This window comes from Salmo trutta, chromosome 5 (genome assembly GCF_901001165.1).
Source record: "Salmo trutta chromosome 5, fSalTru1.1, whole genome shotgun sequence".
NCBI lineage: Eukaryota > Metazoa > Chordata > Actinopteri > Salmoniformes > Salmonidae > Salmo > Salmo trutta.
The window spans coordinates 61,842,262-61,858,773 of NC_042961.1; the positions used below are offsets into that span (position 1 = coordinate 61,842,262).

The following is a 16,512-nucleotide window of genomic DNA, read 5'->3' on the forward strand; positions in this document are numbered from 1 at the left end:
AGTACATCAATAGGTGTAGTGCCATAAAATCTTAAAAGAAGATGTTCTCGTTAAAACGTGGATTAGAATCTGTGCCTCACGCGCAGGCAGCCTGACCATATTCCATACTGAAGTTGGGACAGATGCCTGGTAAACTACACAACAGCACTGCTGAAAAACAACGACAGTTGTTAACACAATTTATTTTCAAAAGATTTGACTGCTAAACGGTGGTCCCTGTTCTCCTTCGTTCTCGTTTTACTTTGGTAAGTAAAGTGGCAGATTGTTGGGGAGAAAAACATCAAGGAAAGATTTGCTAGCTACCTTAGCTGGGTCATTTTAGCACGCTACCTTAGCTGGGTCATTTTAGCCAGCTACCTTAGCTGGGTCATTTTAGCCAGCGACGTTAGCTGGGTAATTTTAGTCAGCTACGTTAGCTGGGTAATTTTAGTCAGCTACGTTAGCTGGGTAATTTTAGCCAGCTAGCTTAGCTGGGTAATTTTAGCCAGCTAGCTTAGCTGGGTAATTTTAGCTAGCTAGCTTAGCTGGGTAATTTTAGCTAGCTAGCTTAGCTGGGTAATTTTAGCTAGCTAGCTTAGCTGGGTAATTTTAGCTAGCTAGCTAACGTTAGCTCTCTAGCTAATCCTCCATGAACATGATACATTTTTATCTGTTGTAGGCGTTGGTGTTAGCTAGCTAGCTACAATTTTGATTTCTGTTTATAGCAAGTGTGTGTGAGAGAGAGAGTGAGATGATTACAATAACTTTAGAAAACATTGTCATTTCAACGTTGTCATGCTAACTATGTGTGTGCATCTGTGTGTGAGAGATCGATAGTGAGATGGTACATGAATAAGACCATGAACTAGGCTAATTCTTGAAACGTGTCCCCCCCAATGGATGTGAAGAGTTTCTTGTTTCAGAGATCCTTGTGTATTTTGTATATGACAATACCATACATGTTGCCTATCCCATATCCCCCTCAACACTCATTCTGATATTACACCTCTGAACTGCCTTTTTCAATTCTTGATCCTCTGTTTTTTTGCAGGAATTTTCTAGCTTGGATGGAAGGATGGAACAAAGGGAAGGAATAGAGAAGTTATCCAGCCTGCTGACTAAGAATGGAAATAAGACTATGCTTTTCTGTCTAGCTCTCTCAGTCTGTCTGCTTGACTGCCAGATTGCTGAGAGGCAACATAGTCAACGTACTTTCTAGGCTAAGTCTAACTTAGTGAAGACCTTAGGTAATGGTTAATCATGATTCGTCTCCGTCTTTACAGTTCCTGAAACATGTGCTATTTCCAACATATCCAACTGAAATAGCGCCGCTTCTAGTAACATATCCAACTGAAATAGCGCCGCTTCTAGTAACATATCCAACTGAAATAGCGCCGCTTCTAGTAACCTATCCAACTGAAATAGCACCGCTTCTAGTAACCTATCCAACTGAAATAGCACCGCTTCTAGTAACATATCCAACTGAAATAGCACCGCTTCTAGTAACATATCCAACTGAAATAGCACCGCTTCTAGTAACATATCCAACTGAAATAGCACCGCTTCTAAAAATATAAGATTGTAAAGCAAATCAAAACCTATTTTAACTCAGCTTCTTTTTTTTCAAGTGCAAAAACATTGTGTCCTGATTCAACAGAATGTAAAGTCATGTAATGTTTCTCCCATTTCCCTCTAACTCTTTCTCCCTGTCGCTCACTCAAACACTTGAGCAATTGTAGAGGAGAGGAAGATATTTGACAGTTACACCCATTTACAACAACGTTTGTTGCAGGATTCACATGACAGACATAACTTTTGAACAATACTATTTTATTATTGTCTCTTTATTGCCTCTTTACTCACACTTACATTTTTGGGGATTTTGTCCGGGACAATGTCATCAGGATTATGGACCGGTGTGTCTATGTAACAGTGTAGGTTCCGTCCCTCTCTTCGCACGAACCCGGGCTCGAACCAGGGACCCTTGCACACATCAACAACTGACACCCCACGAAGCAACGTTACCCATCGCGCCACAAAAGCCGCGGCCCTCGCAACGCAAGGGGAAACCCTACTTCAAGTCTCAGAGCGAGTGACGTCACTGATTGAAACGCTATTAGCGAGCACCACCGCTAACTAACTAGCCATTTCACATCGGTTACATCTATAAAAAATGTACTAGGATTAAGCAAAACTTTATATGGACATTTGAGATAATATAATACAAAATCTGGGAAACCAGGCCTGGTATTCATAGCCGACTTGGAAAAGACTTTTGATAAAGTACGGCTGGAATTTATATATAAATGCCTGGACTATTTACATTTTGGAGAATCTCTTATATAAATGGGTTAAAGTTATGTATAGTAACCCTAGGTGTAAAATAGTAAATAATGGCTACATTTACATTACATTTAAGTCATTTAGCAGACGCTCTTATCCAGAGCGACTTACAAATCGGTGCATTCACCTTATGATATCCAGTGGAACAACCACTTTACAATAGTGCATCTACTTCTCAGAGAGTATTACACTGTCGAGAGGAGTAAAACAAGGTTGTCCACTGTCAGCATATATATTTATTATGGCCATCGAAATGTTATCTAACAATAATATCAGGGCTTAAAAACAAAAAAAAGGCGTCATTGTACGCTGACGATTCATGTTTTCTTTCAAATCCGCAATTTGGCTCCCTGCACATTCTCATAGAGGATCTCAATATATTTTCTAAGCTCTCTGAATTAAAATCGAATTATGATAAGTGTGCTATATTACATATTGGATCACAAAAAAAACAAAAAACTTTTACATTACCGTGTAGTTCACCAATAAAATGGACTGACGGGGATGTGGACATACTCGGTAAACATATCCCGAAATAAACAAATGATCTCACTGCAATACATTTTAATAGAAAGTTAGCCAAATTAGATACACTTCTGCTACCATGGAAAGGACAACACCTGTCTATTTGTGGAAAAATTGCCCTGATTAATTATTTTGTCATATCCCAGTTTACCTATTTATTTATGGCCCCATCTATGACTTGTTTTCTAAATTATATGAGCAAAACAAATATTCCACTTTATTTGGAGTGGCAAGCCAGACAAAATTAAACAGGCCTATTTATATAATGAATATGGGAGGGCAGAAATGATTAAATATGAAAGCATTAGACCTTTCACTAAAGGCTTCAGTCATACAAAAGTTATACTTAAATCCGAACTGGTTCTCTAGCAGATCAGTAAGAATGTCTCACCCCATGTTCAATAACGGCCTTTTTCCCTTTATTCAGATTACAATCTCTCACTACCGGTTATTTGAAAACGTAATTATCTCCAAAATATCGCTATTTTTAAAACAAGCAATATAAAGCTGGTTGCAATTTCAGTTTAATCCACCAGAAAATACAGAACAAATATTATAAGAAATATTGTGGTTAAACTGAAATATACTAAATTGATTAAAAACAAACATTTTTAGAAATGGTATAATTTTGTAAATTATATCATAAATAGGACTGGTGGAATTATGTAAAAAAAATATATGGAAATGTCTGCTCTATCCAAAATTACAATCAAATGATTGCAGCATTACATCAAAAATTGAGGAGGCTAGTAGAAAGAGGAGAAGGTAAGGAACTTGTCTGTTGGCATTAAAGACCAAAACTGTCTGAAGTAAATTGTGATAAATAAAAAAAAAGTACCAATTTCATTTAAGGACCAACATTTTGTACAGCTGCGCAATACAGGAGATTTTTGATGTACTGATTCCATGGCAACATGGAACTGATACACTAAACAACGCCAGATTGAAAACTTTTAGATTTTCCAATTATTATGCAACACTCTTGCAACCGATAGAATGTTATATATATAGGAGATACAACCATCCCAGCTCTGCAGATTTTGCTGTGAAGAGACAGAATCATTAGATCACTTGTTTAGGTAGTGTCCATATGTAGTTTGTTTTTGATTGCAAGTTCAGGAATGGCAAAAAGAATGTGCAACATTTACTTGGAGCTACGGTAACACTGCAAATAGCAATACTGCGTGATTTTAAAAGTCATAGTATATCGTTCAATATTATAATAAGACTTGTTTAACTTTAATTTACAATCTGTAGAAGCTATGAGAATAGAAAGGTTCAGAACATTTGTGAAACATCACAGCACAGTAGAAAAATATATGGAAATTAAATATCAAAACTGGATGGTGTTCAGAGATAGATGGGAGGGGTTGAGGTTAGCTGAAGGGTGGGACTAAAAACTAACAAAGAGGAGTGTATATCAGGTGATGTTGCTGTAGGTAGGGAGTATATAAAGGGGTATATCAGGTGGTGTTGCTGTAGGTAGGGAGTGTATAATGGGGTATATCAGGTGATGTTGCTGTAGGTAGGGAGTATATAATGGGGTATATCAGGTGATGTTGTAAGTAGGGAGTATATAATGGGGTATATCAGGTGATGTTGCTGTAGGTAGGGAGTATATAATGGGGTATATCAGGTGATGTTGCTGTAGGTAGGGAGTATATAATGGGGTATATCAGGTGATGTTGTAAGTAGGGAGTATATAATGGGGTATATCAGGTGATGTTGTAAGTAGGGAGTATATAATGGGGTATATCAGGTGATGTTGTAGGTAGGGAGTATATAATGGGGTATATCAGGTGATGTTGTAGGTAGGGAGTATATAATGGGGTATATCAGGTGATGCTGTGGGTAGGGAGTATATAATGGGGTATATCAGGTGATGTTGTAGGTAGGGAGTATATAATGGGGTATATCAGGTGATGTTGTAGGTAGGGAGTATATAATGGGGTATATCAGGTGATGTTGTAGGTAGGGAGTATATAATGGGGTATATCAGGTGATGTTGTAGGTAGGGAGTATATAATGGGGTATATCAGGCGATGTTGCTGTAGGTAGGGAGTATATAATGGGGTATATCAGGTGATGTTGCTGTAGGTAGGGAGTGTATAATGGGGTATATGAGGTGATGTTGCTGTAGGTAGGGAGTATATAATGAGGTATATCAGGTGTCGTTGTAGGTAGGGAGTATATAATGGGGTATATCAGGTGATGTTGTAGGTAGGGAGTATATAATGGGGTATATCAGGTGATGCTGCTGTAGGTAGGGAGTATATAATGGGGTATATCAGGTGATGTTGCTGTAGGTAGGGAGTATATAAGAGGTATATCAGGTGATGTTGTAGGTAGGGAGTATATAATGGGGTATATCAGGTGATGCTGTAGGTAGGGAGTATATAATGGGGTATATCAGGTGATGTTGCTGTAGGTAGGGAGTATATAATGAGGTATATCAGGTGATTTTGTAGGTAGGGAGTATATAATGGGGTATATCAGGTGATGTTGTAGGTAGGGAGTATATAATGGGGTATATCAGGTGATGTTGCTGTAGGTAGGGAGTATATAATGAGGTATATCAGGTGATGTTGTAGGTAGGGAGTATATAATGGGGTATATCAGGTGATGTTGTAGGTAGGGAGTATATAATGGGGTATATCAGGTGATGTTGCTGTAGGTAGGGAGTATATAATGGGGTATATCAGGTGATGTTGCTGTAGGTAGGGAGTATATAATGGGGTATATCAGGTGATTTTGCTGTAGGTAGGGAGTATATAATGGGGTATATCAGGTGGTTTTGCTGTAGGTAGGGAGTATATAATGGGGTATATCAGGTGTTGCTGTAGGTAGGGAGTATATAATGGGGTATATCAGGTGTTGCTGTAGGTAGGGAGTATATAATGGGTATATCAGGTGTTGCTGTAGGTAGGGAGTATATAATGGGGTATATCAGGTGATGTTGCTGTAGGTAGGGAGTATATAATGGGGTATATCAGGTGATGTTGTAGGTAGGGAGTATATAATGGGGTATATCAGGTGATGTTGTAGGTAGGGAGTATATAATGGGGTATATCAGGTGATGCTGTAGGTAGGGAGTATATAATGGGGTATATCAGGTGATGCTGTAGGTAGGGAGTATATAATGGGGTATATCAGGTGATGTTGTAGGTAGGGAGTATATAATGGGGTATATCAGGTGATGTTGTAGGTAGGGAGTATATAATGGGGTATATCAGGTGATGCTGTGGGTAGGGAGTATATAATGGGGTATATCAGGTGATGTTGTAGGTAGGGAGTATATAATGGGGTATATCAGGTGATGTTGTAGGTAGGGAGTATATAATGGGGTATATCAGGTGATGTTGTAGGTAGGGAGTATATAATGGGGTATATCAGGTGATGTTGTAGGTAGGGAGTATATAATGGGGTATATCAGGTGATGTTGCTGTAGGTAGGGAGTATATAATGGGGTATATCAGGTGATGTTGCTGTAGGTAGGGAGTATATAAGAGGTATATCAGGTGATGTTGTAGGTAGGGAGTATATAATGGGGTATATCAGGTGATGCTGTAGGTAGGGAGTATATAATGGGGTATATCAGGTGATGTTGCTGTAGGTAGGGAGTATATAATGAGGTATATCAGGTGATTTTGTAGGTAGGGAGTATATAATGGGGTATATCAGGTGATGTTGTAGGTAGGGAGTATATAATGGGGTATATCAGGTGATGTTGCTGTAGGTAGGGAGTATATAATGGGGTATATCAGGTGATGTTGTAGGTAGGGAGTATATAATGGGGTATATCAGGTGTTGCTGTAGGTAGGGAGTATATAAGAGGTATATCAGGTGATGCTGTAGGTAGGGAGTATATAATGGGGTATATCAGGTGATGTTGCTGTAGGTAGGGAGTATATAATGGGGTATATCAGGTGATTTTGCTGTAGGTAGGGAGTATATAATGGGGTATATCAGGTGGTGTTGCTGTAGGTAGGGAGTATATAATGGGGTATATCAGGTGTTGCTGTAGGTAGGGAGTATATAAGAGGTATATCAGGTGATGTTCACCTCTCACACACACACTATAGTTAATAATTACACATAGCAGCTCAACAAAAAAAGCGGCTGGTTATATGACTATGTAATGCCTACTGTAAACACACAGACTGCTCGCTCTGTGTGTGTGTGTGTGTCTGTGTGTGCGTGTGTATGTGTGTGTGTAGGGCGGTTGACGTGTGGGCTGCAGGCTGTCTCTTCGTAGAGATGTTGACAGGAGAACCTCTGTTTCCTGGAGACTCTGACATCGACCAGTTATACCACATCATCAGGTGCTTTGGTGAGGACTGTACACACACACACACACACACACACACACACACACACACACACACACACACACACACACACATACCTGATCACTCAGGTGATGGGTCAACACCGACAGCACAACACCTACAGTTTCTAAAATGGAATCCACCTGTGGGAAATTCAATTGCTTGGACATGATTTGGAAAGGCAAACACCTGTCTATATAAGGTCCAACAGTTGACAGTTAATGTCCGAGTTAAAACCAAGCCATGAGGTCGAAGGAATTGTCCTTAGAGCTCTGAGACAGGATTGTGTCGAGGCACAGATCTGGGGAAGGGTACCAAAACATTTCTCCAACACTCAAGGTCCCCAAGAACACAGTGGCCTCCATCATTCTTAAATGAAACAAGTTTGGAACCACTCAGACTTTTCGTACAGCTGACCACCCGGCCAAACTGAGCAATCGGGGTAGAAGGGCCTTGATCAGGGAGGTGACCAAGAACCCGATGGTCACTCTGAAAGAGCTCCAGAGTTCCTCTGTGGAGATGGGAGAACCTTCCAGAAGGACAACCATCTCTGTAGCGCTCCACCAATCAGGCCTTTATGGTAGAGTGGTTGACGGAAGCCACTCCTCAAGAAAAGGCACATCACAGCCTGCTTGGAGTTTGCCAAAAGGCACCTAAAGACTCTCAGACCATGAGAAACAAGATTCTCTGGTCTGATGAAACCAAGATTGAACTCTTTGGCCTGAATGCCAAGCATCACATCTGGAGGAAACCTTGCACCATCCCTACAGTGAAGCATGGTGGTGGCAGAAAGCTGCGGGGACTGGTAGACTAGTCAGGACCTCAGAATGGGGTGAAGGTTCACCTTCCAACAGGACAACGACCCTAAGCACACAGCCAAGACAACGCAAGAGTGGATTCGGGACAAATCTCTGAATGTCCTTGAGTGGCCCAGCCAGAGCCCGGACATGAACCCGATCTAACATCTCTGGAGAGACCTGGAAATAGCTGTGTAGCAACGCTTCCCATCCATCCTGAAAGAGCTTGAGAGGATCTGCAGAGAAGAATGGGAGGAATTCCCCAAATACAGGTGTGCCAAGCTTGTAGCTTCATACCCAAGAAGACTCGAGGCTGTAATCGCTGCCAAAGGTGCTTCAACAAAGTACTGAGTAAACGGTCGGAATACTTACGTAAATGTGATATTTCTAGAACCTGTTTTTGCTTTGTCATTATGGGGTATTGTGTGTAGATTGATGAGGGGGGGGGGGGGGGGAATTACTAAAAAAAAATAGAATAAGCCTGTAACCTAACAAAATATGGAAAATTCAAGGGGTCTGAATACTTTTTGAAGGCACTGTTTAATTTCTTCTTGTATCTTTCCACACGCTCTCCTCTCAACTTTTTTCCTTCCCTTGTGGACTTCAGCTGTCTGTGACCAGGCGATAAAAACATTTCTAAGGCAAACCTTCATATCATAACCAGTAATCGAAGCTAGCTGTCCTCCGGCTACACCATGGTGCTCCCCTACAGAGTGCTGTTGAGGCTACTGTAGACCTTCATTGCAAAACAGTGTGTTTTAATCAAGTATTTGGTGATGTGAATATATTTAGTATAGTTTTATCTAAAGTTTTAGTACAGTAATAGTAACATCCTAGGTGATCCACTGGGAGACACACCTACTCCCAGCTCCCCCTCTCCAGTCTCCCATGGTGACCCACTGGGAGACACGCCTACTCCCAGCTCCCCCAGTGACCCACTGGGAGACACGCCTCCTCCCAGCTCCCCCTCTCCAGTCTCCCATGGTGACCCACTGGGAGACACGCCTACTCCCAGCTCCCATGGTGACCCACTGGGAGACACGCCTCATCCCAGCTCCCCCTCTCCAGTCTCCCATGGTGACCCACTGGGAGACACGCCTCCTCCCAGCTCCCCCTCTCCAGTCTCCCATGGTGACCCACTGGGGACACGCCTACTCCCAGCTCCCCCTCTCCAGTCTCCCATGGTGACCCACTGGGGGACACGCCTCCTCCCAGCTCCCCCTCTCCAGTCTCCCATGTTGACCCACTGGGAGACACGCCTCCTCCCAGTCTCCCATGGTGACCCACTGGGAGACACGCCTCCTCCCAGTCTCCCATGGTGACCCACTGGGGGACACGCCTCCTCCCAGCTCCCCCTCTCCAGTCTCCCATGGTGACCCACTGGGGGACACGCCTACTCCCAGCTCCCCCTCTCCAGTCTCCCATGGTGACCCACTGGGAGACACGCCTACTCCCAGCTCCCCCGGTGACCCACTGGGGGACACGCCTCCTCCCAGCTCCCCCTCTCGACGTGACTCCCAATGGATCAATATGGGAGATTGTTTGTTGTTACATGTTGAAAGTAATTTCTTATATAAGATAATGGACTTATGAAAGCAGGGGATTTCAGGATAGCACTGGCCCATGACCCCAGCGTGTGTGTGTGTGTGTGTGTGTGTGTGTGTGTGTGTTCTCCTGCTGAGTCTCAGAACCAGTCCCTTTCCTTCCTCTGATTCAATAGGTATTATTTAGGAAATATCTGGGTTTAATATTACTTAGGGTAGTGTGTGTGTGTGTGTGTGTGTGTCTCCTCCTGCTGGTCTCCTGAACCTGCTTCCTTCCTCTGATACAAAGGGTAAAGTTTAGAGTCATGTGTTTGATCTGAGTGGTCTTTTATGTTATCATGTACGGCCCCCCTCCTCCCCAGGTGAATTCGCTTCACACACACAGTAGCACAACACGCACGTTGTGTCGTTTAACAGACGCTCTTATCTAGAGCCACTTCCAGTTCATTTAGAATTGAACCATAGAATTCTAGTCTCCCCATTATAATAGGATCATTATAATAGGATCATTATAATAGGATAAGAAAGCATTCTCTCAGACTGATATGGTTACCTCTGTAAAGACCACAGACTATAGTAAATTGATATGGTCGGGGTGGTACACAGAAGATATCCCTATTTGGTAAAAGACCAAGTCCATATTATAGCTAGAACAGCTCATATAAGCAAAGAGAAACGACAGGTGTGATGGTGTGGGGGTTGCTTTGCTGGTGACCGTCTGTGATTTATTGAGAATTCAAGGCACATTTAACCAGCATGGCTACCACAGCATTCTGCAGCGATACGCCATTCAATCTGGTTAGTGCTTAGTGGGACTATCATTTGTTTTTCAACAGGACATTGACCCAACACACCTCCAGTCTGTGTAAGGGCTATTTGACCAAGGAGAGTGATGGAGTGCTGCATCAGATGACCTGACCTCCACAATCACCCGACCTCAACCCATTTGAGATGGTTTGGGATGAGTTGGACCGCAGAGTGAACGAAAAGCAGCCAACAAATGCTCAGCATATGAGGGAACTCTTTCAAGACTATTGGAAAAGCATTCCTCATGAAGCTGGTTGAGAGAATGCCAAGAGTGTGCAAAGCTGTCATCAAGGCAAAGGGTGGCTACTTTGAAGAATCTAAAATATATAAAAAATATATATTTGTTTAACACTTTTTTTGGTTACTACATGATTCCATATGTGTTATTTCATAGTTTTGATGTCTTCACTATTATTCCAAAATGGAAAAAATATTAAAAATATAGAAAATCCCTTGAATGAGAAGGTGTGTCCAAACCTTTGACTGGTACTGTATTTATATATATATAAAAGTTTTGTACTCAGTATATACTATATATATATATATATACTGAGTACAAAACACCACCCACACACACCCTTGACTGGTACACATACACACACACACACACACACACACACATACATACATACATACATACATCCATACATCCATCCATACATCCATCCATCCATCCATACATCCATCCATCCATCCATCCATCCATACATACATCCATACATCCATACATCCATACATCCATACATCCATACATCCATACATACATACATACATACATACATACATCCATACATACATACATACATATATATATATGCCTGATTAAATCTCAACAACAGCGTCGAGTCGACTTACTTCAGATCTACGAGAATGTCTTTGGTGGTGGTCTTCCTCTTGATACACAGACAGCCGCTCCTCTGCGTCACTTTATAGTGGATGTTATGGAAACTAACGGTTGAACCTTGAAGGGACTTGGCGGCACCAATAGACTCATATTTAGGAGTCCCGTTAGTTCCGGTGTCCTCCATCTCCGGGTTCTGGCTGTTTAACTGCTCCGACATTCTGACGGTGCTCTCCTATTAGAGAAATAATAGGGATATGTCTGTCAGAAATGAGACAGAGAGGTAGCCTGTGGGAATAATTATAGAGGACATGTCTGTCAGAAATGAGACAGCGAGGTAGCCTGTGGGAATAATTATAGAGGACATGTCTGTCAGAAATGAGACAGCGAGGTAGCCTGTGGGAATAATTATAGAGGACATGTCTGTCAGAAATGAGACAGCGAGGTAGCCTGTGGGAATAATTATAGAGGACATGTCTGTCAGAAATGAGACAGCGAGGTAGCCTGTGGGAATAATTATAGAGGACATGTCTGTCAGAAATGAGACAGCGAGGTAGCCTGTGGGAATAATTATAGAGGACATGTCTGTCAGAAATGAGACAGAGAGGTAGCCTGTGGGAATAATTATAGAGGACATGTCTGTCAGAAATGAGACAGAGAGGTAGCCTGTGGGAATAATTATAGAGGACATGTCTGTCAGAAATGAGACAGCGAGGTAGCCTGTGGGAATAATTATAGAGGACATGTCTGTCAGAAATGAGACAGAGAGGTAGCCTGTGGGAATAATTATAGAGGACATGTCTGTCAGAAATGAGACAGAGAGGTAGCCTGTGGGAATAATTATAGAGGACATGTCTGTCAGAAATGAGACAGCGAGGTAGCCTGTGGGAATAATTATAGAGGACATGTCTGTCAGAAATGAGACAGCGAGGTAGCCTGTGGGAATAATTATAGAGGACATGTCTGTCAGAAATGAGACAGAGAGGTAGCCTGTGGGAATAATTATGACGGGTGCATTTGGCTGGTTTCTTTCTGCAACAGTAAAGTGATATCATGTAAACATTGCCTATTGCTCTCTACCGTTCTCATCTGAAAGTTAAACAACAGTAGCATTAATTCATATGAATTCATTATCGTTAAAAAAAAAAAAAAACATTTTCAGTCGCCAATAATTGTTCAATCAAAAATAGGCTACATATTTAGTGTCACTTACCCTGCGCTTGTAACGGAAAGTTCACGCTAAACTAACGTTACTCTCTGTCAACGAATGTAATCCTCCTTGCGGTGGACTCTGTACCGTGCGTTGAATAACCTATCTGGAGAGATATGTATGTGGTGTTGGTGTCTTCAGCACGTTTTGTAGTTTTACAGCCCTGCCGTGCGGCCAGAGTTTGATAAGAGGAAACCGCTACATAACAGAAGAACAGCGGCTTGATCAGCGGCAAGGATATATAATTACGTCCCAAATGGCGCCCTATTCCCTACACAGCGTAAACCCCAATGTGCTGTCAATGCAATTTTTTGTTATTGTTGAGGAAACCTGTTTTACTTAATATATCTGAGTACAGTTACTAAAAGTGATATTGTAGTCATTACTCAAACTGATAAGCTGTTTTGTATAAGTTTGAACATTTTGAATAACACCCCCACTAAGCCACGCCTCCAATAACATTTCCCCATTGACTAAATTTGTTAGTGACAGAAGCTTTCCATCCAATTGGTTGTTATTTTTAAGCTTTACCCTAATACAGTGGCCTGAAACTCATGGTTTACAGGCCACATCAGGAATGCAAGTAGGGTTGCACAATTCCAGTAACTTTCCCAGATCTTTCAACAAAAATCCTGGTTGGAGGATTTCCATTTACCTTCCAACCTGGATTTTTATGAAGAAAAAATGTGGAAATGTACCATAATTTTGCAACCCTACCTGCAAGTCAAAGTGGCTTGCAAAGTGATATGTAATTCCTATTGGAATCCAGCCAGAGTTAGGATATCCAAGAGTATACATTTTTATTCAACCACAAAATGCATTCAGAATAACTGCCAGGGTTAGGAACAGTGTGGGGGGATTTAAACTGTAACAACAACTGATTGGATTAGTTTAGAAAAAAAAGTATGTTATTTATCTTTGTGTGGCATTAGATTAATCAATAAATCATTCAATGTACATGCCATAACACAGAAATTTAAAAAACAATTCCACCCAAATTTACCTACAGTAGAGCATGTTGGGTAAAAAGTTAATTTGTTATCATAAAATGAAATTAGTTTTAGTTTATGTGATTTCTCATTTAGTTTTAAGTCAGTACCACAACTTTTTTTTAATGTAATAATTACTTTTCATTTACTTTGAGTTAAATTTACTAAAAGTATTTAAGTTTAAAAATGCCTTGGCGTTTATATTTCTGACCAGGGCCCATGTAGGGAATGTGGTGCCATTTGGAATTTAACCATGGCTTGTCTGTTTATGACCGAAACACATGTACTCACCTCTGGCTGGCCGTAAAATGGGATTGAATAATTCCCTTTTATAGCGAGGGTTTTGTAACAACAAATAAGAGGCTCTCAACTACACGCGTTGTAGACCTAACGTCCTGGCCCAGAGCTACCTTAAATAAGGGTTACACCTTATTACACACACACACACACGCGCGTTGTAGACCTAACGTCCTGGCCCAGAGCTACCTTAAATAAGGGTTACACCTTATTACACACACACACACACACACACACACACACACACACACACACACACACACACCTGTTTATGGCAGGCATGACCTCTCACACAAAATCCCATTGTGTGTGTAGGTTCTCTTATACAACGTCAAATGTTGTACACATGTTATCTGGCAGGAGAGAGAGTTTGTTCAATGTACTAAGGGCGTGGACAGGCTCTTCCTTTTGTTAACTATCTGAATATGTATCCTAAATTGTATTCTATTCCCTATATAGTGCACTACTACTGATGAGGGCCCATTGGCATTATATTCCCTATATAGTACACTACTTTTGACCAGGGCCCACAGGGTTTTTCCATGGCCAAAGGAAGGGCCCAACATCGTAAAGTACAGTTACACAACTTCAATACGTCTTTCTACCATTGAGCCACTAGAGGGTGCTATCTATCTATCCATCTCACCACCAGCGAAAGAGTGAGATAGAGAGAGAGAGGGTGCTATCTATCCATCCATCTCACCACCAGCGAAAGAGTGAGATAGAGAGAGAGAGGGTGCTATCTATCTATCCATCTCACCACCAGCGAAAGAGTGAGATAGTAGAGAGAGAGGGTGCTATCTATCTATCCATCTCACCACCAGCCAAAGAGTGAGATAGTAGAGAGAGAGGGTGCTATCTATCTATCCATCTCACCACCAGCCAAAAAGTGAGATAGTAGAGAGAGAGGGTGCTATCTATCTATCCATCTCACCACCAGCGAAAGAGTGAGATAGAGAGAGAGGGTGCTATCTATCTATCCATCTCACCACCAGCGAAAGAGTGAGATAGTAGAGAGAGGGTGCTATCTATCTCACGACCAGAGAAAGAGAGAGTGCTCTGTGTCTGTCCGTCCGTCCGTCTGTCCACCCGTCCATCCATCCATCCATCCATCTATCTATCACCACCAGCGAAAGAGATAGTGAGACAGAGAGACAGAGAGAGATAGTGAGAGAGATAGAGAGAGGGAGAGAGATAAACAGAGAGATAGAGAGAGCGAGAGAGAGGGACAGAGATAGAGACAGAGACAGAGAGACAGAGATAAAGAGCTATACAGTACCAGTCAAAAGTTTTAGAACACCTACTCATTCAAGGGTTTTTCTTTATTTTTCTATTTTCTACATTGTAGATTAATAGTGAAGACATCAAAACTATGAAATAATACATATGGAATCATGTAGTAACCAAAAAAGTGTTAAACAAATCGTATTATTTTTTATATTTGAGATTCTTCAAAGTAGCTACCCTTTGCCTTAATGACAGATTTGCTAACTCTTGGCATTCTCTCAGCACCACACTACAGACCAGAACGCTGAGCTGTAGTCAATTAACAGCATTTTCACATAGGTGTTTGTTTTGTCCAGGTGGGAAAGGGCAGTGTGGAACCCGATTGAGACTGCGTCATCTGTGGATCTGTTTGAGCGGTATGCAAATTGGAGTGGTCTTGGGTTTCCGGGATAATGTTGTTGATGTGAGCCATGACCAGCCTTTCATGGCTACCGACATGAGTTCTACGGGGAGGTAGTCATTTAGGCAGGTTACCTTCATATTCTTGGACACAGGGACTATGGTGGTCTGCTTTAAACATGTGGGTATTACAGACTCGGTTAGGGAGAGGTTGAAAATGTCAGTGAAGACACTTGCCAGTTCGCGCATGAACTGAGTACACACCCTGGTAATCCGTCTGCCCCCGGGGCCTTGTGAATGTTGACCTGTTTAAAGGTCTTGCTCACATCTGCTATGGAGAGCGTGATCACACAGTCGTCTGGAACAGCTGGTGCTCTCATGCATGCTTCATTGTTGCTTGCCTTGAAGCGAGCATAAAAGGCATTTAGCTCGTCTGGTAGGCTTGTTTCACAGGGCAGCTCGCAGGTGGGTTTCCCTTTGTAGTCCATCATAGTTTGCAAGCCCTGCCACATCCGACTAGCTTCAGAGCCGGTGTTTTAGGATTCAATCTTAGTCCTGTATTGAAGCTTTGCCTGCTTGATGGTTCGTCTGAGGGCATAGTGGAATTTCTTATAAGCTTCCGGATTAGTGTCCCACTCCTTAAAAGCAGCAGCTCTAGCCTTTAGATCAGTGCGGATGTTCAAATCAAATCAAATTTATTTATATAGCCCTTCGTACATCAGCTGAAATCTCAAAGTGCTGTACAGAAACCCAGCCTAAAACCCCAAACAGCAAGCAATGCATGTGAAAGAAGCACGGTGGCTGGGAAAAACTCCCTAGGAAAAACTCCTGAGAAAGGCCAAAAACCTAGGAAGAAACCTAGAGAGGAACCAGGCTATGAGGGGTGGCCAGTCCTCTTCTGGCTGTGCCGGGTGGATATTATAACAGAACATGGTCAAGATGTTAAAATGTTCGTAAATGACCAGCATGGTCAAATAATAATAATCATAGTAATTGTCGAGGGTGCAACAAGCACGTACGGTGAACAGGTCAGGGTTCCGTAGCCGCAGGCAGAACAGTTGAAACTGGAGCAGCAGCATGGCCAGGTGGACTGGGGACAGCAAGGAGTCATCATGCCAGGTAGTCCTGAGGCATGGTCCTAGGGCTCAGGTCCTCCGAGAGAAAGAAAGAAAGAGAGAAAGAGAGAATTAGAGAGAGCATATTTACATTCACACAGGACACCGGAT

At 42.0% G+C, this 16,512-nt stretch overlaps 1 protein-coding gene across 1 annotated transcript in view; it reads right to left on the reverse strand.

The window, feature by feature from the left end:
* The window catches only part of LOC115194725 (ATP-binding cassette sub-family G member 2), a 33,833-nt gene extending 21,103 nt beyond the window's left edge, over positions 1 to 12,730 (reverse strand). The window contains exons 1-2 of the mRNA XM_029754631.1: positions 12,378 to 12,730; positions 11,179 to 11,399 (exon numbers count right to left, since the gene is read on the reverse strand). Of these exons, the coding sequence (XP_029610491.1) occupies positions 11,179 to 11,384 (206 nt within the window). The 5' untranslated portion in view covers positions 11,385 to 11,399; positions 12,378 to 12,730. The remainder of the gene's footprint in view (positions 1 to 11,178; positions 11,400 to 12,377) is intronic.
* Positions 12,731 to 16,512: the final 3,782 nt, after the last annotated feature.